The sequence below is a fragment of the Falco rusticolus genome, chromosome 10 (assembly GCF_015220075.1).
Source record: "Falco rusticolus isolate bFalRus1 chromosome 10, bFalRus1.pri, whole genome shotgun sequence".
In the NCBI taxonomy this organism is placed as follows: Eukaryota; Metazoa; Chordata; class Aves; order Falconiformes; family Falconidae; genus Falco; species Falco rusticolus.
In genome coordinates, this window is record NC_051196.1 from 17,349,519 (window position 1) to 17,376,759 (window position 27,241).

The window sequence follows — 27,241 nt, forward strand, 5'->3', positions numbered from 1 at the left end:
CAGGAACTCCTGGGTCATCATGTCCAAATCTTTGCTATTTCGGGCAACCACATCACAGAATCCCATTCATAAATTTCTCAAGTACCATTACAAAAATAGTTTTATTTTATTTATTTATTTATTTTTGGTTTTGCCTCCATTGCTCTGATGTAAACCTCATGCCTCTGATCTGGAGCCTGATTTCTAGTGATGGTCTTTGAGTGTTTTAAATGTTAATGGAGTCCCACATGCACTTCATTTGTTCTTTATTGCCCTCTGGCTTCTTGACTACCCAGGGAAGAGGGTAATGAAGGGGTAGTTTTCTAGTTCTTTTATTGTCTTCTAGAAATACAATCTTCTTCCTCTGTCATTGCCACCATCCCCTCACTCATTTTGCATCTGTTTAAATTTGAATTCATGTTCCTGAAACCGGGGGAGATGAGTACTGCAGGCAATATCTCAGAGAAACACTGCTGTTGCTCTTCATCTTTACTGGAAGTACCTGGCTTGATACACCCTAACTTGTCATTTGCCTTTTTCTTAGCTATGTCTCACAGCGGGTTAGTTGTACTGTGATCAGCTGTCACATAAGGAAGGAGTCCTGTGGTATCCTGCAATGCTAGACATAGCTACCATGTGATACCTCTGGAGAAGATTAGGAACAGCCTGTGTTTGAGCAGAAACCACGTTCCCCTGTACTGAGAGCCCTGATGGGCTTGTAAAGGAATTACAGTCATAGGAAAGATATTTTTATGGGTGTTCCTTGAAATCAAGAAGTCCCATTGCATTTGGGCAAAGGGTGGACAGGCAGTGGGCATGCAGTTTGATGGTAAGGTGTTAGCTGCAAGTGAGTTTGACAGGGTTTTCCTGATGTTCTGCTGTGAGACCACCTCTCCTACCAGTAGTGACTAGACGTTCTCAGCAGGAAGTGTCTCCCAAGAACAAGATGGAGGTGGTTGTGGGAGCAGAGGAGTGTTTTATTAGCCATTTCTTACACCATCATGAGGGGGGTCAGGCAATCCAGCAACTTGGAGTTACCTATAGTAAAACAAATTTTTGCGTGATTTAAAAGGAAGAAGAGGTTTACAAGGTTGTCCTTTAACTGACATGTGAGAGAGGAGCTGATGTACCAGGTGAGTTTGTCTAGAGATTGAGCAAGAAAAATCTCAGCTGTTTTTTTTGGAGGTGAGGGCCATGAGGCAGTAGTATAAAGACTCAGAAGATCCCCAGATGATCACCTTCACCTCTTTTGGTAAAGGGAATCACACAGTCATTATTGTGGACAGCAAGTCTGGTTTCTGAGAGGAGGTATTTCTTCCAGGAGTTTAGGTAGGAGATCAGATTTAGAAAACTGAAGAAATGTTTGGTCAGGTGTGGCTTACCACATTGTATGTGGCTGTTATTTCACATAGTCTGAAAAGTTTGAGAAATTAATTGTCACTGGGATTTGAGCAAAAACAACCTTGTCTTTGGTACCTACAAAGTAGGAAGACAGAACTGTCAGTAAATGATAAAACCAGTAAGTATCCTTTCCCAGACTAGAAGAGGAAGATGCCAGCTGAAGGGCAGAATGGATCTCGTGCCAGTAGTGGAAGTATTGACTCATTTCAGGATTGCAGAAGCTTGGCATCCCAGCTTAAACTACCAGCCATTGCACCCATGAGGACTACGACCCATGAGGATGCAACCAGTGTACCTTGTTTGGTTCCTGGTGATGAAGCAACAAGGCTGCGTTCAGAAGGGCAGAGTTTTAAAAGGTCATTGCTGGGTGGAAATTTTTATCTGCTCAACTGAATCAATATTTTGCAATTTGTAAATCTTACAGCTGTGTGGTGCACCCCAGTGATCTTGGTGGATTAATGAAAGACAAACGACTGTCTGCACAAGAAGATCCCTTTGCCCCCTCTTTTTTTCCTAAGGCATAGCAGCAGCACAGCTGGTCACTTTGGTTGTGACGCTACTAAGCATTTCCATATTTAAACAGTACTCCAGATTGTTTATTGAAGTGGGTAACAGATATGCCATCCCAGCCTCTGGGAATTGCACCATAAATTTCCCAAATAAATAGGTGTTAAGAGAAGAAGCCAAACAGGATACAAGTGCTGAAAAGGAAGATGTGTCCCATTCTGTCAAACCAGCAAGTAATTGTTTTACTATGAAAAATAGCATTTGAGATACAGATTCTTCTACAATTGGCTGATTTTGGTGCTTGACTTCTTAAATCTTGTTTAAAAGGTCACAGGCTGAGGCTCTTCTAAGAGCCTGGGGGCTGATTAACAAGTGGAAAGATTAGCAGAGAAAGCACTTGATATTTTCTTGTCCAGGGAGATCCCAATAGGATGCTGCAGGAATTGTTACACAGGCTAGAGTAGCTGTGACGAGGCATTTTTTTTTTCCCACTGGAACATTATGTTCAGAGGTGACAGCTTGCACTTGGTCTGTAAATATTTTCTCCTGTAAGAATAGGCACTCCAAAAGCTTTGGGCTGGTTCAAGTCATACCTACATTTATACTTGCTCCAATTTTCAGTACCATTAGGACATCCAGCCTTCCAAATACAACTTTGTGATGTACTATTGCAGGACATTAATCAAGAAGAATTTCTGTGTTCTCTGAAGTTTCCTTGAAGCATCTTGTTGAACTTCTTTGTCTGGAGCTGTGCTGTGGTGGGGCATTTGCTGTGCTGCGTATCTTCGGTGACAGGCAAGAACCAGCCTGCAGGTAGGGAAGGAATAAGGAATACAAACTGTTGATCTGAATTATAAGTGCTTCCTGAAGGAATATAGTTAGAGATGAAAGTTATCAAGAAAGAAGTCTTAGTTTTATATAAACAAAAATCATGCTCGTGTTAAAATTAGATAAAGAAAATAGATTCAGAAACATTACATGTGTTAAAACATTCAGATGTTTCTTCATGTCAGTACGTGGGGTTATTAAAAGAAGTACAGTCACTATCCACTGTCTGGGGGCACTAACATCCTTTGTGTGTGTATTGGTGGAGTACAAAACACCTGTACTCCACTTGCTCTCTTCAGTGCTGCTGGAGGAGCTGCTTGGATGGAAACCACTCCTCTGGGAGGAGGTCTGACATAGCTTTCCCTAACCAAGTCCCCCACCAATTCACACCCCCCACCCCAGTATATGGTCTCTTACAGGCTATAAAGCCAGGGAAATCAATTGCATGCACATTTTATCCCAAGCTGCTCCTCCATGGCTCCTATATTGGCAAGAAGCAAATGTACATCACTTGGAAGGTTGTCTTGTTTTTATTATGCGAAGGAGGCAAGCAGGGCAATGTGTGTGCGTTCGCTCGGCGGCTGGCTGTGGGCAATGCCCTGGTGCCTTTGAGCCAGGTGAGGTGCCTGCCTCTCCGTACGCCTTTACCAAGCATGTAGTATAAGGGTGCCTTGATCTTCAGTTGTGCTGGGGAGTGACAGGTTTAAAAGTTTACACCCCCATGAATTTTTTTCAACCGCTGCAACTGGCTCAGATATTTTAAATATCTTAAGTCTCTCAAATTCATGCATTGTGCAATAGCTGATGCAGGGTTATGACACCTGTTCCACTGTAACCACTGCAATACATAGCCAGTCACAATAAAGAATAGCAACAGCTATGGGTTCCAGACATCTAAAAGGTTAGTAAAGCAAATGGTTCAAGGACATGACTAGTGAGCTATCTCCATTAGATTTGAAATTGGTCAGAATTGCACCACCTTTGCTTATATTTAACTAGTTGCCCTGTATCCCTTTAAATACCGGTATTGACATCATCACTGTTGTCAGGGGGAAGAATTTTTCTTTCCCTTAATCAGCAATAAATTTATTGCAAGTTTAAAAGCAATCACTTCAAGGTAATTTCTAAAGAGCTTGAATATTTTTAAAAACCTGGAGTAATATAGAGACTATTCATGGGACTAGAAACCTTGCCGGCAAAAATGTATCATGTGTCTTGTAAACTGGTTGAACTAACCAACGTAGAGTATGTTATTAAAAAGTGATAAAGTTTGAAAATAGCAGTTTACAATATTTCAAAAAAGTTTATGGAATAACAGATATACTAAAGGAAAGTATCCAAAGAAATTACTTTTCTAAATATTTTTGTAAAACAATAATTTTTCATGCAGAGTATTGTTTTTTCTAAACATTTCAATGCTTGAAGATAAGCAATATATTAAAGTTTAATTCCATTTTATTCCATTGTTTAGGGTTTTTTTTTTTCACTGAACTGATAAACATTTACTAGATAAATGAATAGAACGTTTTCCTTTAAAAAAAAAAAACAAACAAAAAAAAGGCAGCAAGTGAAATACTATTCCGCTAACCAAAACAGAAAAACACAATAAAACCTTGTCTTAAGCTTATAAACTTAATCACTCTTTAGAGGAAAATAAATTCCTCTCCTAAATTCTAGGATGAAACCTTGGCCCTCTATAAATAACAAGGTTACAACATCTTCAATATCTTTCTCAGGAAATATGAAAACAAATATTGTTTTCTCTCTTTCTATCTGTCTGCATTGATGTCAAATGCTTGTTCTTGGCAGGAGTTGCCATTTCCTTTCTTACCCAGAGTATCTTCAGGCAGACCATCACTGAACACATGAGTGTGATGCATTTTGGTCTGCTTCATAGTTCTATTTTGCTTAAGACTCAGACTTTTTTTATATATATAAAAAAAGCTAAAACATTTTTTTGGTGGAGCCTTGCATTGTACAGTCCAGGACGAACCAATACCATTCACTTGCTGGACAAACTGTAATGAAACAGCTACAATTTGGGAATTAACAGAATATTTGGCTAAAAGAGAGACATACTGTTTGAAACTATATAATTTTTAGGGGTTTTTTTGGTGGTCATATGTTCATGGTGCTCAGAGTTGCTTCCTCAAAGGAGGAGAATTTATGCCTAGTACTAAAGAGAGAGTGTTGAGAGTATGTCATAGGAAGACTAATGCTCACCTGGTGATGCTTGTAATTGTCAGTCTCTTTTCTGGGGACAATTTCTTAAAGAGTAATGAACAAGACAGAAAGGGCTCTCCCTTTTGCTATTATCTCAAACTTTCTGAGATAAAATACTGGACTATAATTGCCTTTTATTATTTCTGGTTCCATTAGTGCATGTGCCATACGTGATTGTCTTAATGATTAGAAAATTGTCCTTGTTTTGGAGGGCTTCTCATTGATTTTGCCAAGACATTCTTGTTCATGCAGAGGTTGAACACAATGATCTTTCAAAATACGTCTCTTAGGTTTTCATTATATAAAGTCACTAGATTTGGTGGGGGTTTTTTGGAGGTGGGTAGTGGTGTTAAGTGCCTACATGCTGGCTGTGGACATGACTGCCTTCATGTGGAAATATGCTTCTTTAAAGACCATAGCTTTGGTAGGGATTCTGAGCTCCTTTTGGAAAAGTACTGCCACAGAACAAACAAGAGCAAGTTAGGAATGAAACCTGGAAATCTGGATAGAGATTTTGGCCCAGTTGCCTCTGACCACATGCAGCACCCACAGAGTCCTTCATGCTCTGCTTCTTTTCATTTTATGGTTGATGGCAATTTCATGGCAATTTCCTCTCCTTTGGTCTTTGGTAGTAAATGTGGATTGACTGGTGTGTCTTTGGATAATCCAGGCATTTTAGTAAGTCTGTTTGTGGTTGCAAAACCCACAGGGCAGCAGTTTACACTTAGACTGGGTCTTGACTGTTCCTTTGATATGAAGATGTAGTAGAAACTGAAGTTTGTCAAAAGCTTATTAAGGAAGAGACTTGGTGAGCCTGGGCTCAGCGCTGCTGTTATTATCAGCTTCCCTGCCGAGGGCCAAACTACAAAGAATGCCTATCTCTGCTCAAACATTTCAAGTGTGCCTTTCATCTGGGGGTCTCAAAATGCCTTACCAAGGCACTGGCCCAATCCTTCCTCTTGTCGGCATGGAAGGGAAGGTGGCTTTGCTGACAGCTTACTTTTCTGCTCCAAGAATTTTGCCACCCGAGATGGGACTACCAGGAATCCTAAGCAGGAGTATCTTATTTTTCTATAGCATGTGTTTCTGCATCCTCTGGCACAGGGCAAGCTAGCTGGCCAGCACGTGGCACCTTCTTGGAGCATCAGCCTCTTTGTGTCAGTCAGATCTCAGCTTTCTTAAAAAAAAGGAGACGACTGCCTGGTTGCATAGTCACTTCATAGGTCTTCTGCCTCTGGTGTGTTTCAACTTTAGTTCATTAAGACTGGGGAACACAGGGAATGGTGTTGTCATGGATAGACAAGAGGTAATAGAGCCTTTTCCCTTCATCGATTTGCATTCATTTGCTCAGGGAGAGAGAGAGATTGTTTCAATTGCCAATGAAAGTGGTTTATTGTCATAGAGCGGTGTTGCTTTGCATCCGAGTTAAAACTGCAGGGGTATGAAGAAAACCTGCCAGAATCAAGCTTTGGCTTAGTGCAGGATTTTGCTTTTATTTCCTCAAATAGCACAGAGCTAGAGGTTGCACTGGGACCTTGGGTGGATGCTGCCTACCACCACCCCACTATCAAACCAGCTCCAGCTGCTTCGGCACACCCAAAGAACATATATGAGGTGGAGCTGTGCCATACAAAGCCCAACCCCACCCAGAGTGACTGGCTCTTTCAGCGCAAATGTAGAAGAGCTGCAGTTACTGAACATGGTGATTATAGTCACAACCATCTTTGTCAGGTTAGCAAAACCTTCTAAGACATCCGTGCCTAAGTCTATGCAGTCTGAATGCCTGTGAGACTTCATTGCATGGAAATTTAAACATGAGGGCAAATGTTTCAAGATCAGGACTTTAAATGGGAAACCTCTTGGATCAGAGCAGCCTTGCCAGTCAGTACATGCTATGGCCTCAGCCCCAGGTTGCCATCTATGACTCATACTTTACCAGGAAAACTGATAATCTTTGAATCCTTACTTTTGCATGGTTGGTATAAGGAGCTCTTTGTAATAGCCTGGTAAAGGAAAATATACTTAATATTTTAAATGTATTTAGATATCTTTAAAGGCTGCTGTAAGAGTTTAGGTATACGTTGTCCCAATACATATAAATTATCTCCCCATAATCTCTTTTTTAGTATTTCTTTCCTTTGATCTTACTGCTCCCACTGGTAAAAATTGCCTTTCCTTGGAACATACAAACAAAAGTAATGGGCTTGACAACCAACAGCATTCATAAGGCATGAATTCAGTGGATCTTCCATATCCAGTCCATCCCCTTGTTCTCACAATACGTATAACTCAGGATATGACATTGCAAAGTGCATTCAAGAAAGTCATCAGTACATGTTTTGGAATCAACAGAAACTCAAGAGGATATGTTTCAGAATCACACCAGCGCTTCTGCTGTCATTAAAACAAATATAAAATGCAAAATATGTTTCTGTATGTGTAGCAATGTATAACTAGGAGCAGAATTTCACTCATTTTGTCTATTTTGCTATGAAGTACTATCAAATGACAGAAATAATTTGTTAACACTGTAGTTACAGATTGCAAAGAACAATCTGCAGTGGACTTGAGCATGGCTTTAATGCTGCTTTTTGTGGAATAGCCACAGAAGCAAATCTGAAATATTTTTCCAGAGTCTGTGGAAGAAGAGTGCTTAGTTTAAGTTTTTTAGAAATATATCTGGAAATAGATTTACTTAATAGACCATTAAGTACTTGTTGGTACTTGCGGGGGGAAAAAAGTGCAATTTCTTGGGGGGTGAGGGAGGCTTTGTGTGTTTTTATAAAATATGGGGTTTCCCAGGGTCTAAATAAACAGGCAGCACAGGTCTTGTTACGGTAGAATTTATATTTGCATGTTCTTCATGTGTTATTGAAAATGCCATTTTAATCAAAATGTTCATTTTCCCAACATTACAGTTTTTAGGTGATTCTGCTCTTCATTTTTAGTTTCACAAGGCTTGTGTCAGGTTAGATGTGTTCAAGCCTAGGAACATACTGAAAACAGGGTAAATTAATCTTTAAAAACAAAAATAGAAGGGCAGAAATAGAAATGATGTCATAGTTGTGTGTTCTTCTAAGCTTCTTTTAACATGTTGCTGATAATAAATCAATAACTTTAAAGCTGTAGACAGCCTTCCAGGAAAGCTACAGCCCCACTCTAGAGACCCACTGTTGATAAGTCAGTACTGAGAAATATAGCTAAGCAAGCTGATGTTTCAAATATTCCTGCTAGGAGATTTTCTCCACCTGCGTGACAGGAGTTGGTTTTTCAGTCTCCCAAATATTGGACACACAGTGTCTGAATGGGCTCTGCGATTCAGTGTAGTATGAAGTGCTAACAAAGTTGTCAGCATCAGCTAGATTAAGATTGTCCTGCTTTTGAAGTATTTCTATTCTGTAAAGGAAACTGTCCTTGGAATCCAAGTTTTGTTTCATTGTTCAATCTTTTTCTTTTTTTAATGGACTGGATCGTGACCTGCTGTTTGCTTCATTAAGGTAATACCCTGTACAGATCTAGGCTACAGCCAAGTTTTAAGAAAAATGCAAAAGCAAAGGAGATAAGTGAGTTCCAGGGTGCCCTACAGAGCGTGGTGCTACAGAAGATGAAAGGGACAGGGAAGCACCTCTCTGCAGGCGGGTGGAGAGGTGTCAACGTCCCTGAAAGCATTAGTCTTGCCCAAGGGTAGGTTGGTTGCCTTTTGCAGCAAACCATTGCCTGCCAGGCCAGTCAATGGTATTAGTGCAACCTCCTGCATCTCCGGAAGTAGTGCAGCTAGAGGCAACATCTGGCTGCTCACAGCTGCAGAGGCGAGGGAAAATTTAAATCAAATGGTCACAAATGTGGATCTAATCAGTGCTTAACTTCTGGATTTTGAACAGAACAAAAGTTCAGGACATGTACGACTGCTCCTTGAAGAGCACTGTGGTTCCTGACCGGGGTGTTGGTCTCAGGCCAGTGCCTCGTAAACAGGTGTCAGTGTCCCAAAAAAGAACTCCCCTCTTTGCCAGTGGCGGGTATCCTCGCTGGCATTCCCACAGCAGAGCTTCATGGGACAGGAGGAATGACCCATAGGTCAGGAATGAGATGCACTGGTGGAGTGGCATAATGAGGCTTCCTTGACATTTGCCTTGCCTTATTTTTCCCAGGGACGAAGTGGGGATTTTGGGCTCCAAATCTGACAACCTTTTTATGTATCAGGAGGGGGGGGAAAAAAACCAACCAAACCAAAAAACTAAAACAAAGAAAGAGGAGGAAGTGATAGGAAGTCACTTGTGAGAATTATTTTTTTCTCTCTCCTAAGCCGAAGGATTAACCTGTAGCTTTGAACCTAGAAGATACAGGAAAAAATGGGTAAGACTGTGCTGAAGGAGGATTCTGCTGCTAGGGGGCAATATACAGTAAGCAAAAACATGCTAAAGTGTTTTTCTCTCAGTATCCATCAAAGGTTTTTTTAAACAGAACCCAAATCCAAAAAATATCTGACATATTGCATACATTAGCATTTCTTCTGCAGAAATAGTATGAACAATATATACAACCTATATTTATATGTGTATTCTAACATATATATATTTGTGTGTGCGCATGACTTCCTTAATACGCTTCCTCCCTATTGCAGTAGGTCATTACCAGTTCTGGGACCTTTGCACAGCACTTTTATTTGTTAATTCATATGGAACAAATGTCTTCAGTTTATGGAATCTAACCCCCATACACTAGTATTTCAGAAGCTTTTGTGAAGAACTGGTGTTATGGCTCCTTTAAAACAATTCACTCCAGGAACTTACCCTGTCTGATTCTTAATTTTTCGTCCTGAATTCTATCACAATTTATATAAGGCAAAAATATAAGAATGTGGAGATGTAAAATTCTTGAATCACATGGTCTTGTAACTCTCCTGCTTCTTCGTTGTTGCGAACGACTGGGACAGCTAACTTAGATGTCTTTATGACTTTTTTGTTCTAGCCACTTTCTTAAACATACTCCCTAAAAAAGAAAACAAGGGGAGATAAGAGAAGCCAGCTTCAGCAAAGTTACTGGTTTTGGGCTGAAAAGTGAAATAGTTGTTCGTTTGTTTATATATACTCATACTTACTTGATGATGCTCATTTTAGAACTAGCTCAGGATGCTTCTGTAAAAACTGCATTGTGTGAATGCAATTTTTCATTTATTTTAATGAAAAAAATACTTTTTGCCTGAGAATTCAGTGGCTGTATGTGATTATGACTATAATATTAATAACATGGTGGATCAAGTCTGAGGCTAGTAGTGCAGAAAATAAACCCGTTTCTAGAGGAGATTTTCAGTTTTGGGTCACCTGGTCACCAAAGTCCAATGGAAGAGCATTGTCTAACAGAATAAAGGTTACAGCGTAATGTGCCAAATTTCTGTGGTGGAAAACTTATTGTTAATTTTTGCAAGAGTTTGAGGACTTTTACAGCTGCAACTGAAGTTTGAACAAAGGAACAGATGTTTGCAAATTGGAGGAGTTTTTTTATTAATTTAATCTTATTTCCCATATTGTCTGGAGCAGGAGACTCATTGGAGATTCAGGGGGAGAAGTAACTGGTCAAAGACACGTGACATGCACAGACCCTCCTTACCGTTGTAATGCACTGTCTCTGCTGATCTTTTCATTCACCGGTTTCTGTCTTCATGTTCTCATTTCTGTGATTCATCTAAGTTTATCTACTTCAGATTAATATAGCATTTGCTTATTTTGTACTGGAAGTGGCACAGAGCTCATTGTACCTGATGCATCTTAGAAATTTCAGAATGGGCTAACATACCTCTAACTTTACTGCAGTTCACTAGGTCATTGTAGTGTCTCCATGCTCTGAATTTGCAGCTGGTGGCTCAGTGTAATCCACAACATCCCAAGATCTCTGGGGAAGCCCACAGAGAGCAGAAAGGTAGCTTGAGAGCTGCTGCAAACATGTACGTCTTCTTTTTCTTGCTTTCCCATGTTAGTTCACTTGTAACAAAAAAGGGTCAGCTTTTAAGATACGTGTATGGTCATGTACCCTATGGAGTAGTCCCTAGACATAAGTGCTGCCTAAAAGCCTGTTCTTTCATACCAACTACAAAAATTACAGGGTTATTAACAGCAAATATGGGAATTACCTGGCAGCATCTGTGCTAAGGAAGGTAGAAGTTCTATACATGATTGACGTTCACCAAATGTTTTCTCAAACCTGGTTCATGGATGGGATTGAAATTGGTTTCAAATGCTTTTCAGCGTTCTGCGGCCTTACAGAATGACAGGCAAGGAATACTTTAAAGTATGTCATTATATATTCTATACTTGGCAGGGTGTTCTGCAATTCATAGCAAATACTGGGAAATGACAAAGCAATATATAATAAAGTGTAAACGAAGCATCGGGTGTGTCTGAGACTGTGTTCTGGGAATAGGAACTTCTGCTGTCTCAAAATCCATGGCTTTCTGAACACTACCAGCTGACTGGTTATGTGGAAATATGTTGAGTGCTTCTTCAAGTCTTTGTTACGGTGTTTTCTGGTTAGTAAACGGAAGAGTGAGTTAGTCAGTGTTAGAAGGCAGCAAAGCTAGCAATTTACACAAAACTCAGCTTTCAACAAAGAGATTAAGGTGTGACTCTAGCTGAATTAGGACATTAATGTGCTTTGTGCTCTTCATATTACATCTACTACCTTAACATAAATAATTCTGAACTTAAATTTGAGATTAAATTTTTGTCCTTGTTTAATATGATTAAGACAAAACAGAGATTAATGTTTTTAAGACTTTAAAATACTCCATTGCCTATAAAAAGACATTCTGTGTTCGGCAAAAGAATGCTTCAACCTCTGCCAAATCAGCATAAGTGAACTAGTTATAATCCTCATGCGTTTGTAATTACCAAAGTGGTTTGGATGGCTTCATTTAATATAAATCCTGACATCATCTTTAAATACAGAAATCAGACTTGTTGTAATTAAGATTGTATCAATAAAGCTCTCACATTTCACATCTTTTCCAGTAGTCATAATAAACCAAAATTGTATGATTCATTGTACTTCATTCACCTGAAGTATTTGTTCTTTCCGATATTGCCAGGCTACTGATGTGTAAACAGAAATGTAAACATATGGTTGCGGATGGGTGATTGTTTGGGCTTGCACAATAGTACTGAGTCATTTCAGCAGGTCTCCTTGCTCTGTACTGTGGACTTAAATGCTGCTCGGAAGTGCAGCTGCAGAGCACAGGGAGCTCATTTGGACTATATGAAGCTTCTGATTTTTGCTTTAAACATATTCCATCCTAACTGTAATTTCTAAACTAGCCCTTTTCAGTTCACAGGTCTATTATGAGATATACAGAATATTCAAATTCCTAGTCAGTGAAAGGTGCTTCACTTTAATATCCTCTCTGATCTGCTGAAGTAACTAGGTTGTATTTAGTATATGTGTGAAAGCAGGAAAAAAAAGAGAGAGGACTTCTGCAGCTTAAGGTATTATTTCTAGAAAGTTGTTTCAGGCATTCTTCCAAATAAAAACTTGGGTTGTTATGCTTATGGAATTCCAAAAGTTGTTGTATTATTATATGAGTATTTTACAACTATAGAATAAAAGCTTGAGTACATAGGATTTTGCAGCTGATTGCATTTGTGTCAGTTCCCTTGTGTTCAGGGAGTGTGTGTGTGTATGTTGGGAAAAGAGAGCGTACATGCATGGGGAATTGTTACAGACGTGCTAGTCACTCCCATGAGACAGCTGATTTTTTGGCTGCATCTCTATATTACCCCATAAAAAGCTTCTTTAACAATTACAAATTGATAGTCAAGTGGTATACCGAGTTTGAGGATGCTGCCCCAAGATCAAAAGTATGGTATCTTTTCTGAGATAACTATTTGAGAATTTTAAAGAAAAAGCCTAGAACAGCAGCACAGATCTGTGGAGATGTGGGTGTTGCATGCTGTGCACATGAAATATGTAAAGATACTTGCTACCCAGATTTTATGCAAAGATGATGCTGTAGACAAGTGCTGTAGTTCCTAGACATACAGACAGCTTGTAGAGAGTGGCTTGGGGTAGCAGATTTCCCAGATATGGGAACTGAAATTAAGATCCACAAACTCATGGGGTCTGCAAGATCCAGAGAAGCCTGACTTTCATACTAATGTTTATCTTACTCCGATAAGCTCAAGAAATCTGCCAAGGCTCTGGCCACACATTCCTCCTCTGCTGCTGCAGATTGTCCATGCTAACTCCTGTGTGTCACCACGAGGGACCTGGATTGCAGGTTCAAGTAGTACCCTCCCAACATTAAAGTTGGGTCAGGTCGCTTGGGGCCATGTGCGGTCGAGCTCTGACCAGGGATGGATTGAGATTTGTAGCTTCACTGCACCCTTTCCCCATCGTGTGATCACCCTTGTTGTTAAAGAATTAAGATTCTTTTTATGTCTGGTCATAAATTTCTTTGTTGCAACTTGTGTCTGTAGCCTCCTATCCTTTTGCTGTGCACTTATGAGAAGAATCTCTCTGCCAAATCTGTACCTGCCCAGTAGGTAGTTGAAGGCAGGAATGGGACCCCATTGATTGCTTTCTCTTTGGGCTGCGCAAGCACAGATCTGAGCCTGTCCTTGTGTACTTGAGCCCTATGACCACCCTGATGGTCCTCCACTAGACCTGCTGAAGTTTGTCAATGTACTTCTTGGGCTGGGGAGCCAAAACTGGGCACAGCACTCTGGTTCTGGTCTGGCAAGTGTCAAATACAGGAGAAAATAACTTCCCTAGACCTGCTTTCTTACTAATGGAGTCCAGTATGCAGCTATCCTCTACCACTCAAGATGGTCACTTACTTTGAAGTTGTCCACCAGGACCCTCAGCTTCTTTTCTGCAGAGCTACTTTCTGTTAGGCCCATGCCCAGTTTGTGCTTGTGCTTGAGAGCAATCTGTCCCGGTGCAGGACTTTATATTTGACTTTGTTGAGCTTCATGAGGCTGCTCTCAGCCCACTTTTCCAGACTGTCAAGGCCCATTGAAGTGGCAGCTTTACCCTCCAGCTTATCAACCATGCTCCTCAGTTTCACGTCACCTGCACACTTGTTGGGGAATGAGGTTTTCCCTGTCTCTTCCTTCCACATCATCCCTGTAGTTCAACCAAATCCAGATTGGTGGTTTGGTGAAAAGGAGTAACATGCTTTTAGGTTAAAACATAGCTAATTAAAATGCAGTATTTATCCTCACTTCATTATAAGCTTAGTTGCAGCTGTAGGTAGCAGGAAGTATTCTTCCTGATGGGCTAATTCTGTACACTTTCTGCTGTCATGTGCTCCAGAGACAGTGTTGAACTAGTTGCAGCAGCAGAGTATTGTAATATAGCCGCTATTAAAGTGTGCTCCTCTACATGTTTTTGTTGTTCATTTTTTTTGCGGGAGTTAATTTAGTATCCATTCAAGGCTAAATTCTAATATTCTTGCTTTACCTTCACTCTTTAGACAAGCAAATCCTACTCCTGTGTGGTTTAAAAAAAGGGCATAGCACTGCAATATTTTACGTCAATGTCAAAATGAGTAAAATATTGGAAAACTTTTCCTTCTGTTGCTTGCATAAATGCACATATGCAAACACTAGTTTGCATTTTGTCAGTTATCTGGTTGCTCTAGTTTTCAGTGAAATTTTTACATTAAATCCTTTAGCCCATCTTTATACTTAAATAATAAGTGGAAACAATACAGATGTCTGGCAGGTTGAGAGAGAGGAAACCTCAGATTTCAAGACTGCTTCAATGAGAACAGTTCAGTAAATCAGATGCAGTACATAGGTACTTGAGGAGAAACCCACTACATAGTTTTTCAGCATGAACAAGTGCTTGTTGAAGGAGAAAATGCCTACTGAAAGGGGGAAAACACCATGCCAGCTATTTTCACCAGCTAATTCTCAGACTTCCCCCCCCCCCCCCCCGCTTTTTTTTCCCTTCTCTTGCCAAGAAATGTAATCATTCTATGAGACCATACAGTAAACACATCCTGTGACAGCAGTGCAGAAACAGTCAACTGAGCACTCCTCTGGAGGAGGAGGCCTAGGTAGGGCTGAAGAGGGCTGTGGGAAAGCTGAGAAGGGAGGCACAGAGAAGGGGTGGGAGCCCTGCACAAGGGCTTATTGGCAGGAGAAGGCAGGAACAGGATATGTTCCAGCTTTTGGGTGGCTCTGGGAGGAGCAAGTGTTGGGATTAAAGTGTCTTGATGAAAGTGTTCCTTTTCTTTTCAGACGCAGACAGTGAGTTTCATGGGGTAGATTTTCTGCCAGAAGATCTCAACGAGGCTCCAGAGGAGACAGTGATGAGGGTGAACAAGAAATACTCCTGTCTACCTGCTGAGGAGAAGGGAATCCACATTATCAACATCCGAGCTATTGAGGATATAGGATATGACCAGCATGAGAGTACAGTGAGTAAAGGACTTGCCAGATGTCTCATAACTGGCGTACTGCACTTTACTGCTTAGCTTATGTCTCATTCTTTCCATTCCCAGGATGCTCTGAAATCCTCTACCTCCCTTTTTCAGAGGTGCTGAGGAGGGTTGCCACGAGCCACAGTACATGCTAATTCAGTGAGGTTTTTTCTTTTATGTGAAGAAGGGAAGCAAGGGATCCTTGTTTAACCTGTAGCATAAAAAGGGATTGGCTATTCTTAGAGTAAGGAATTTGACAATAAGGCTGTGGCAACATTTAAATCTCTTTCAATGTGTAGACTAGAACAGGAAAAAAATGTCTAAAATTTCATGCAAAAGCTATTGTTAATGTAGGTAACATTAAACTAACATTCTGTCGCACACAATAGAGGTTGAATTTCCAGTGTCATTAATTGTGCCTTGGTTAAATTGTTTAACACTGATTTTAAAGGAAGTTGGTAATATGAATACCCAACAGGATTAGGAGTTGGTTATGTCATAAACACATAAAAGGAGTTTATTCAGGTAAAGGAATTGAGGTGGAGCAGGCTATATATCAGATCTCACTGGAGAAAGATGTACCACAAAAAGCAATACTCCATCGTTGTACTTAGGTTTAATTAGGATGGAGCATGGAGGAGTGATTCTGTCAGAGTGTAAACATCCCTCCTGATGTGGTAAAACTGAAATGTCTTTTCTCTGTCTTGTTTGCAACTGAAGGGACTTGAGCTTCACATGGGCTAAGTCAATGCAGCTCTCTTATTTCAGCATGGCAGCACTGTGAGAAAGGATGTGGCCTATAAGTACCTTTCAGCATTAATGCCCTGTCCTTAAAATAATCTGTTTATTTAAATCAGGACCAACAGGCTCCTTTGAGTTTTTCTGCTATATCCTTTTCAAAGTAAAATATAGCTATTGTCATATATTAAGAAATTTATTGAGGCTTTAGTATCCACAGTGCAGCACCTTCTCCTAAAATACCAGCGAGCCCCACAAGGGTCAGCTTTTCAACAGGAAAGTTCAAAGAAACGTGAAGAAGCTCTCATTCAGTTTCTCATGCACTTCCTGATGGCAGTGGCTCAAAGAGACAGACACTAGGGATTTTCAGTGCCACTTTTCTCCACCCAAGGCATGCTCCAGGAGAAGAGGAGCGGTGGTCAGGATGTACTGATCTCTCCTGAGCTCCCCAAGCAGTCAGAAACAGCTGGTGCACTCACTGCTGTCATCTTCAAGAGCCATCTTCAGTCATGCCCATTTTCTTTATTAATTAGTCTCCACAACAGACCAGCTAATTGCTGTCCCTCGTAAAGTCAGTCCAGTGAAGGCAGGAAGTTTTGGGGCCTGAGACTTCCGCCTATTTTATCTCCCCGCCTGTAGCTGAACATCTGTCAGTTCAGCCCAGTTTTTCAGAAATGTATGTTTAATTAATTAATAAGATCAACATATCTTTAAAACTGAAATATGATTAGTTATCTTAAAAGAAATCCTAGTGTTCTTTTATCTTGTTTACAACAGCTATTTACTTTGAGGAGGCATTATATCCTGAAAATCCAGTTATTTACTATTTCAGAACATTTTGTTTCTATAGAAATTTGCATAACAAGCTGTCTGCCACAAGCAGACTGTCAGCTTGCTTTAAAAAAAAAATATTCTGAATTCACAAGTGTCTGCCATTACTTTCTTCTTGCTTCACAATCAATAGTTATTAGTGGGTTTCTATGTTGTAGTTTTGCTTAAGAACTAAGTAGGAATATCTAGATAGGGCATAACTATGAGCAGCCTGTGCCCCGATGAGTGTGTTATTTTCATGGCTAAATAAGACAGATGTGGAGCAGGGCAAAGAGGGAATAGGACAAATAGCAAACTCCATGAAGGCAGCAAATGCTATATTATTTTATTATATAAGTATGTATTTGGAGCAAAGGGGTTAGCTTAAATGGAAAAGAGAGATGGAAACCTGAAGGAAAAGGAGAGAGAAACAGATAGCAAAGGCACACGTGGAGAAAGTTGCGAGGGACTGAGGAGATGGAGACCTGCAGCCAAGCTGGCCCTGGGCAGACATGATCAAGTCAGGCTTTGGAAAGCAATGAATGTTCAGGCATCCCCACCTCGGCAGACAGCTGTTCCACATACTGCCTGGCATCTCAGGCTTCTTGCTGTGTGCCAGTCCTCCTTGCTGTGTGTTATCGCTATGCACTCATCCGATTACGCTTGTCTAATTACTTCTTCGGTACACTTCCTCCTCTCCAAACCCAGGAGGATGGGGTTTGCTGCTTCAATTTGTTATGTGAGTAAAAATCTCCCCACGGCAAAAAGGGAAGAACAGACTGTCCCTTAAAGGCATTGATTTATAGTTAAAGTGGCTGGAACCTGCCCTCCCCAAAGCAATGATAAAAGTAATATGCAAATTTGTGTAACACTGGGTGGGTTTCAATGAAGTTTTGGCTATATTGGCTGTCATATACTGTACAGTAAGCTCAGAAATTGCTCTTTTCATCTGGGGTTTAAAAATTGGACTGTCTTAGAACCAACTCTTTCCAAATAACTTAACATTCATGGGTTTAAGTATGAAATAAACAGAAGGTGTACACAGCCCAAAGGACTTTTGACTGGTATGATTTGCAGCTGACGGCCAATTGTGGTCAATTGAAGCAGAAGTCCTTTTCCCTACATGGAGGCTTAATGTTCTTCTGTGAAACTAAAAGCCAGAAAATGTCCTTGGTCCCTGAAAGGCCACTCCTGTCATGAGTATTTTTTGTAAAAACAAATGTACGTTACTAGTGAATTTTCTCTCTCTCTTTTTTTTTTTTTTTTTTTTTTTAAATAGTCTGTGCATCTCCAAGGGTAGAATTGTGAATTATGCATGAGAAGTGCTATTGAAGTAGAAATTAATAATTGTTAGTACTTTTTTATGTTTCTATAGTTGCACTGTGCAGTTTTCATATAAATGCCTGGAAATGGAATTGTGTTTTAAGTCTTACATTTCTTGCAACTTACACAGCATTAATTCAAGATGGGAGTAAAGCCTTTGTCACCATCAGATTGCAAAGTGACACAGGTTTTATAAGTGGGGAAAAAAAGTGGGAACTCAATAAGCAGTGAACCCACTTCCCTGGCTACAGTCCATCTGCATTTTTGGCTGTACTTCATGACCAGCTGGCTCCCTTCAGTCTGTATCCAAGATGATCTCTTTCTCAGATGATATAAACTTGCAACGATAGATAAGAGAAGTGAGAAATGTTTCCACATGATATTAATCTACTTGTCAGAATTGAAGTGCAGATGTCTTGGGTGGAAAAGGACAGATGATCTTAGTGGTGATTAACCCCCAAAGGAGAAAACCAAATCCACCAAGTAGCTGATTTACAAACTAGTGTGCTGGTAATTAGATTAAATCCCAGTCATTTTATCTATTTATTTCTGGCCAATAAAATCCCAGCTGGCTATCAGTAAAATTGCAGGTGTTAACTTGCAAAATTGTTTTGAGTCAGTAGCAAGGGGATGCTCCACCCGTATGCTTGCTGTTTGAAGAGGTCATTGTGTACTCCTGGCAAGAAGGAGTCCTTGCTATAAGGATATGGTCTGTCTGGTGTCCGTGTTGGCATGTGTACTCATTATTCTTCTCTCTCCTTCTCTCCGCACCCCCCTTCCCTGCTTCCAGTTATTAAATTCCCTATCCAAAAATCCAGATGCTGACTGCAAATATGGACTCTACTTCAGAGATGGCAAGAGAAAAGTAGACTACATCCTAGTTTATCATTACAAGAAGTCCTCTGCAGGGAGGACACTCGCCAGGAGAGCTCATCATAATGATTCAAGTGCCCGAAGCACCAAGCAGGACCAGCCACTTCCTGGGAAGGGAGTGCACCTGGAAATGGGAGAAAGTGAACCTCACGTGGATTACCATGAAGATGACAAGAGGTTTCGCAGGGAGGAGTATGAAGGGAACCTTGTGGAGGCTGGTCTGGAACTGGAACGTGATGAGGACGTAAGAAGCCATTTCAAAGAGTTAAAGATAAGGAAGATAACTGATGGTCGAATTCTGGGAGATGCTGAGCTGCTCCTGGGAGCCTGGCTCTGGTCAAGGTTATGCAAGCTCAGCTCTTCCAGAATTTTATTTTAGTTCTGGCAGTGCCATCCTCACGCACTGATTTAATTCACTTCACCGGCATGGGCTGTGGTGGTGTTAATGCCCTGTGAGGTGAAGTTCCTTACTTTTCTTGGCCAGGACTCATGACACATCCACTATTACAACACAGCTTATTGATGGTGTTGCCGTATCCAGAAGTGAGACTTAAATTGCTCTGAACATTAATCCCAGTTTGGTGGGTTTACAGTATGCTGTGGTTTGGACCCACTGGTAATTCCAGTTCTGATGAAATATAACTGATACAGACAGTGACATTTTTATACCTCAGTATAGACTTCAAGAGAATTAAGATTGTTCAGGAGGTTCTGGTACATGCTCTAGCTCGAGCGCGTGGGTCTGTATTACAGTTTGCTCTTTCCATTCTTAGACAGGAACAGTACAGCTTGTAACGCCTTTCACCTGTACCCTGAAACCAGTATATTCTATTAAAAGACCATTAGACTATATAAAAAAATGATGTGTGTGAAGTACTGCCAGTGTGTGATTAGTGGAAATAGGCACAGCCGTATTAATTTCAAAGAAAGACATTGCAATTAACTGATCCAACCAATACGCCTGCAATTCCTGTGAGAGAGGATAAACATTTATGCTGGTTTTATTTACAGGATCTAAAAGTTGAGATTAAACATCTCAACAAGACCTGTGATCAGAGTGTTAAAAAAATGAATCTGCCACCTATTATTCACAAATTAAAGGCACGTACATAATTTTATATAGATAGATAAATAAAATATGTGTTTTTGTATGGTATAATGCAAAAAAAATTTTCACTGTGTCCCTCTGGTGAAAATAAGACTTGCCTTCCATCAAGCTTGCAAGTGGCTGCAGTGAACTGGAAGCTTGTCTGTGCCAAGTCATAGATATTTAAATCCATTGCAAGATGGGAGGTCCCCACCTATGACACATAATATGATTTCAAATCATGCTCAGGGTTCAAGCCAGGACACTGTAAGAGAGAGAGAACCTCGTCGTTTCAGTACAAGATACCAAACCAGAGCAGGAATGTATAGAGATGAAAGTAAGCCACAGGGGTTTACATCAGGTTCCATATCCAGCCTGTCGGTGCAGGGGGAAAAACCTGCAGTCGCTGGGACTTGAAAAGCATGCCATGAGGTTGCATTGGAGGCCTTACTAATTGCAAAAAGAGCACAGGTTTCTTAAACATATGTTTACTAAGTCAGTTAAACTCTTTTCAACAAAGTCAATTCGAAGGTGGTTTGGAAGCCATGCCTTATGGGAAGGCTGGCAGTTATTGAGATCCTTTGAGTAACTGATTTCTAGAAAGCCAGTGAGGAATATAGCTATGTGAAAGCTAGTTATAATAACTGCCTGAGCTGATATAGCAGCAAGATTAGGAGGATTTGTTAAAGTTTCTTTCTCTTCTGTTTACTGACTGCCTGCTGGTTTGGTACCATTTGTTCAGTGGCTTTGAAATAATTACTCCTGTGGGAGTGCCAGAAGCAAACCCCCATGTCCAGCCATCTAGAACAGAGCTCAGAGAACTAGTAGGGTGCAAGCATACTGCTAATATTATCACGAACTTTTATGGGTTTTTTCTTTTGTTTTGTTGATTTTTGCTTACCAGTTTTCCTAATTAAAATGCTAAGTGTTTTAATGTAGATATTCACTTCTGTATCTGAAGCTGCTTCTTTCTTACTGTGGTTCTGATCCTGAGATACTGAGCAGCTCTTAGGAGGCATCAGGGACTTTCTCAGCTCCATTAATTACAGTGCACTCAAGAAATCATACCATTTGGCTGGGTGCCTGTGCTTCAGATTTAACTGGTTTAGTCTGTATTTGTGTCCATGGTCATTAGCTTTTTTTCCCCAAATGATTTTTATCTGTCTAACCTCGTGGTAATTATTCTGGAAGACAATAGCATTTTTGAGTCGCATTTTATAGCAGCTCAGCACAGAAAGGTGTTCAGTGATTGTCCTGTTGTTAAGAAACTAGCTGTCTGAAACAAATGAGATTTATCATGTTGGCAGTAATAGAATGTTTGTTCCTTAAATATTTTTGAAACACAAGGGGAAAAGTATTTAATTTCCTCTCATCAGTAACCTTTTCTCTTGCCTTTTTTTAAGACTAAAATCCATGGCATTGGATTTGTAAAAATACATGCACCGTGGAATGTATTGTGTCGAGAGGCAGAATTTCTTAAGCTCAAGATGCCCACAAAAAAGGTGAGTCCTGGTATTTTTGGTTTGGTTTTTTTTTTTTTTTTCTCTCTGGAAGGCATAGTTTAAACATATGTTCATCTCTGAGCACCTTACAAATGCAGACTTTTCTTCCCACAAGCATTTTTAAAATAGTTAAGCAATCTGTACAGAAAATGAGAGTCACAAACTTGCTTGCTTGGGGCAGCAGAAAGAATAACTGGAAGGAGGAAGGGAAATCAAGAATTAATGACTGCTACTGCTGTCTGTACACAATGAGAGTGATTTCATGCAATGCTTCATCCTCTCTGTGTGTTTTAACAGAAAACATTGCAATTGATGATGAAATTTCTGTGTGCGTTTTGGAGTTTTTTTCTTAACTGAAATGCTAGACTGCTAAAAATGAACATAAAAGTAACAATTTGTGTGCAGTAGTCTTGCTGGGTTTACTGACTATTCCTATACATAGTTAGTCATGTTTGCAGGAGTTGGAACTACTGTACCACAAAATAAATTACCTTTCAGAATATTTGAAGTATCATTAAAGAAATGACAGTATATTTTCATCAATTCTAAATCATCTGTGATAGATAGCTACCTGTTCAGTGAGCATAGCTTAGAGATGGATTAATATTTAAACACATACTAAGTGCATGTCCGAGACTGCAGAGGGAAGTCTATAATGGAGCAAGAGACAGTCTCAAAGCCTAGCATCATTTATTACAACACTAAACCCACACTTTTGGTTTGGCTTTCATATTAATTCCCATTATTGCCTCACCGCTGATTTTAATCAGAAGCACAGTTAGATAAACAAGTCTGTTGTGATCCTGCAGTTAAAGCTGCTTTGCCACAGAAGAAAAGTTAGAGTGGGCATTTTGTGGGGTATTTTTTGTGGATGTGAAAGAGGCCACCTAAGCCTGCAGGCATTGCCCAGAAGAAGCGATGTGCCAAAGAACACTCTCAGACCCCTAAAGCCTTATTTCCAGCTGAGCATCTCCCTGCAGTGGGAACCCTGCCCTGGATCTGCATGTAGTTTTTGTGGCTCAGAGAGGGAAGCCTGTGTGACCTGCTAACACAATTCCTGCATTTAGCGCTAAAGAACTGCAATTGACATTTTAAGAGATTTTGGTTCCTTTATATGGAAGAGGAGAGACTCCTGAAACCTGCACAGTATTCCCAGGAAAGCTCCCTGGGAGAGGAGACCACTTCTGTTGTTTTACACAGGGGCTCTGTAGCTTCTTCATTTCTTTGTCCTATTGCACCAAGAAAAAGAGTAAATGCCAGAGAAGCCAGTGTCTCAGGAGCCAGTGCTGAGTATATCTCCACTGAACACCCCAGTCTGATTATTTGGAATCAAACACGGTCCGTGTTTTGGCTCAGAGGAAGAGCAGTGGGCTTCCTCTGCTTGCCTTGCTTTGACTTTCCCATCCATCTATGTCTTTGTGAATGTTTTCAAGAAGGTAAGCTATATTCCTCAATACTTGTTTGTGGTGTATTTACTTAATTGATGGTTTATTCCTTACAGTTTATGCTCACTTATGGATAACCAAAAAGCAATAAAGTTTTACTGTTTTTCTCTTTGCCTACTCAGATGTATCAGATCAATCAAACCCATGGTCTTCTGAAAAAGATTAATTCCGTAATTCAAAAAATAACAGAACCCATCCAGCCAAAAGTAGCAGAACACAAACCTCAGACAGTGAAGCGCCTCTCCTATCCTTTCTCCAGAGAGAAGCAGCACTTGTAAGTGAAAACTTTCTGTAGTTGTCCAGTGTCAACAAGTTCCAGCCTTTCTGACAGCAGCCAAGGCACCGAAAGGTGAAAGGGAAAATGAACACCTAGACTTTGTTTAGGGATTACTGTAAAGAATAATTCCATTTTGCAGTAAATTTACTTTTTTTTTTTTTAACTCACTATTGAGGAATGAGGCTTTGTAGAGCCCCTCTGTGAAATCTCTGTGTGTTTTAGCTGCTGTTGTGGCCTATAATACATATCTGCATAACTATAAGCATCAACTGTTAGACCACCAAATACAATTTATAATGTAGTTTACAATAGTCTACTTTCCACATAAAATAAAATGCTCAGTAAAACTTGTAGCCAGAGATGTGGGTTGATAAATTTCAGAATAATTTCATTCATCTGGTATGGGTAGCTCACCCATGTACTGCCAACCATGCCTCATCTCTGGAAATGTTATGAAGTCAGTGGTAGCTTTGCCATCGATTTCAGAGCAGTAAGAAGAGCTGTAAACGTGGGTGTAGGAAAAAAATCATAAGGTGGGGCCCAGCCAAAGTTTCGACTGCCCTGGATTGCTTTGCTGCTGCTCTTCCTTGGCCAGCATCCCAGAGGAGAAACTTTGAAGACTGTGTTTATATATGTGCCAGCTGGAATGAGCAACAGTCTTGGGGCAGGATTTCTTCACTGTACATGCAGGGTTTTTAGTTTTTAATCAAGGGATGCAGAACACTGGTGGAGTTGTGTGTGTTAGAGGGGCCAGTCAATGTATGTGACATTTGACATGTTTTTGGACTTGCAGGAAACTTATTTATATATTTATTGCATGTAGGATGTTCCTACGGTGAAGGAGCCCAATGGCTCAGAGAAGGCCCAGAAGATGCTCCTTAGCTTAGGTGTGGGTGTGCCTTACGCTGCTTGCGGTGGTGGCTTTTTTCAGTGTGACCACCTGTGTCTTTGCTGAACAAGGGAGGCAAGAGTGGCCTCATGGGATTTTAGGTACAGACAAAACATAAAGATTATTAGGAGAAATTCAGGGCCAGCAGTGATCAGGAATTCAACTTAAATGAGCATCCACGGTCTCTTCTGTGCAGAAAAGCCTATAAATATATAAACCATGTGAAACACGTAAGTGGCCTCTTTAAAACAGGAGAGTTGGGATGGACTTTCTTTTTGATGACATTTCTACAAGCCATTCTTTAATCTTAGCTATGAGAGATCCCCAGGAGAAATGAAAATATTGAAGGGGTCAACAAGAGCAGGAAATTACAGGCTTTTTTTCTTAACCTAATGGTCTTCCTTCTAATCTTTTAACAGATTTGATTTGTCTGACAGAGATTCCTTCTTTGACAGCAAAACAAGAAGCACTATAGTAAGTACTGTATGTAAATAATTTATGGTGGATGTTGCCTTAGTCATGGTTTTAACAGCCCCTTTGCCAGCTTTAGTACGTTGCGTGTCTAACGTTTGCCTTTCTCAACCAAATGCCAAGGATCACCTGTGACATCAGTTACTGAAATTATAAATGCAGCATTTCCAGCTTTAGTTTATGTGCTGAACAGGAACGCTGACAGGTTGCTGCCTTTTGGAAAATAATGTGGATCTTCTTTCTAGTTCACAGTTAACTTGGGACAGTTTCTTAGGAGGCATATCAGCAGAAAGGAATAGACTTAGATTCTCCTGCTGGTTCTGCTACCAGCTACGTGCACCCCTGTGACTCATTTACCTTTTTCTAACTATACATTGCTCTTTTTGTAAAATGCTGGGAAATCTCCCAAGACAAATTCCAATGAAATTTACAGGGAAGATTATTTATAGTTTTGGGGAGTGATTCTCTAGAATGGTGTTTAAAGTGTTGAGGTTGATGATTTCTGTTTAACATTATTTAACATTTTTAATGATTTGCCTTTAACGTTAAAATTTACATGGAGCAAATGAAACAAGGACAGAAAACTGCATCTTGTTCTGATTGTTTATGCATCTGTTCACCCCTGTTATGCTAGTGAGTGTGATGTAAGCTTGCGCAGCACTGGAACTGGGCTGAGCCATTCCTACTTTTGTGTTGGAGGGCTTCCCTACTCCTTCAGCACTACCATGGGACTTTTCCTCACTTAATTAAACTTCTGCAGTTCCCTTACAGAAATAAAACCTAATACAGGAATACGATATCACAAACTGCATTTGAGTGCTTTCTTGTGACTTAGAGAACATAAGAGTGGGGAAGAAGGTGTAGCCTCCTTTATAGCCACTGAGGGGGGAATTGAAAGACCAGCTCATATGACATCCGGGGCAGTTGGAAGGGACCATGCTAAGCAGCACTTGCTGCAACACTTTTCAAAGTATAACATGGACTCTTCGCCCCATTCCACTCTTGCTAATCGGTGCATTGGAATGTGACTGTGAACATGCTTTTATCTTATATTTAACTTTAGCCTTTTTGGATGCTAAGTGGTTTCCAAAAGAGCTTAATCGCAGTTATAGATGCCTTTTATTGCTACGGTGATAAGGGGTGTAAGATATCTAACTTCCCTTTCCTGCTTTGAAATTCCAGTGTGTGGACCCCATAATGTAGTTCCCAGGTAGCTTGAAGTGCACTGGTTTGATGTGAGCACAATTTATCAGGGCTAAGTGAATTTGACCGGGGAAGGCAGATGCAGTGGCATAGAAATGGAAAAGAAAAATACAAACATATAATTGGCTTATTTGCAATAAAACATTTCATTTGAGATTGAAAAAACCCCATAACTTTTGTTTGTAGACTTTCTTTTATATGTCTAGATATATGGTAAAAAAAATTTGTAAGTCCCAGAAACTTCAGGGAGCAAATGAAGAGTTAAAATTCATGGCAACAGGCTAAGAAAGGTAGCAGGACAAAATGGCACCATAGGGCAAGAAGGTGAGCAAGACTGACTGAAAAATGGACTGAAGCAGAAGTATCTCATAGCAGAGGCAGGGAGGAAGAGGAGGGATGGGGTTGTTTTAAGCCTCTCAAGGAACACTGGGCATAAAACGATAATGCTGGTAGTATGTTAATTTGAAATCTCTGTAAATCACCCAGTTATAAAAGATGTATTGAATGCTTCCCAGCGTCATTTTATCCTGCATGCATTTATTTATGTATTCTTGTTTCTTAAAGTTCTCTCCTGCCTTTCTCATACGTATTTTTAAACCATAGTGCAAATATTGACCCTTTTGCCTACTGCAAAATGAGTAAGAATCTAGCTACTACCTGTGAGTCTTTGATGGATAGAAACTAAGCCGAAGACCTTTTAGTTATTAAAAAAATAACCCAACCCCAAACATTATATAACTGGGAATCTTTCTGTGACAGCCCTTTAACTCACTGGAGTTACAAAACAACAACAGGCAGACGAGCTGTGGGACTTGCCCCATATGCACTCACTTGCTTCCCTCCGGGAACTGGGCAGCAGTCAAGTTAGCATGTGGATTAGGGAGCATCTCCAGGAAACCAGTCCCTGACTCCCCAGACAGGCCAGACAACAGGCAGCAGGTCCCTTTGCTCAAGGTTTTCCTCTGCTGCCCGCTCCCCTGCCAGCCTCATGCTGGCTGAGTGCTTGCCTTGCCTAAGAGCACTGCTGCACGGGAGTGGCTGAAAGCCTAACCACTCGGGTGGCATGCTCAGATGTGCAAAGGTTATTTGACAATAAATGCAATATAACCTAAAATAAATACATCTGTTTTGCCGCCAAGGTCGTGCAAGCTCAGAAACTTTTAGGTCAGCCTGTGTTAGTCCAGTTTCTGATAAATGGCTGCGTGCTGTGCACACATTAGAGCCTGAAGCTCTACTGAGGTCCTTGGATTGAAGCCAGCTTGCGCCAT

The 27,241-nt window shown here is 40.4% G+C and overlaps 1 protein-coding gene and 1 long non-coding RNA gene across 5 annotated transcripts in view; one reads left to right on the plus strand and one right to left on the minus strand.

The window, feature by feature from the left end:
- Positions 1-27,241, plus strand: part of ANO1 (anoctamin 1) — an 82,368-nt gene that overhangs the window by 19,271 nt on the left and 35,856 nt on the right. For all 3 annotated transcript variants that reach the window (XM_037402492.1, XM_037402490.1, XM_037402491.1), the window contains exons 2-6: positions 15,174-15,352; positions 19,017-19,343; positions 21,590-21,688; positions 23,256-23,407; positions 24,719-24,773. In XM_037402492.1, the coding sequence (XP_037258389.1) occupies positions 15,174-15,352; positions 19,017-19,343; positions 21,590-21,688; positions 23,256-23,407; positions 24,719-24,773 (812 nt within the window). The remainder of the gene's footprint in view (positions 1-15,173; positions 15,353-19,016; positions 19,344-21,589; positions 21,689-23,255; positions 23,408-24,718; positions 24,774-27,241) is intronic.
- LOC119154652 lies at positions 151-26,943 on the minus strand. 2 transcript variants are annotated; one of them, XR_005106512.1, is made up of 3 exons: positions 26,805-26,943; positions 2,485-2,694; positions 151-1,455 (listed from the first exon to the last, which is right to left on the minus strand). It is a non-coding gene; the product is annotated as an uncharacterized LOC119154652 (long non-coding RNA). The 2 variants fall into 2 exon arrangements; XR_005106511.1 differs by lacking the exon at positions 151-1,455 and having other exon boundaries at positions 1,955-2,694.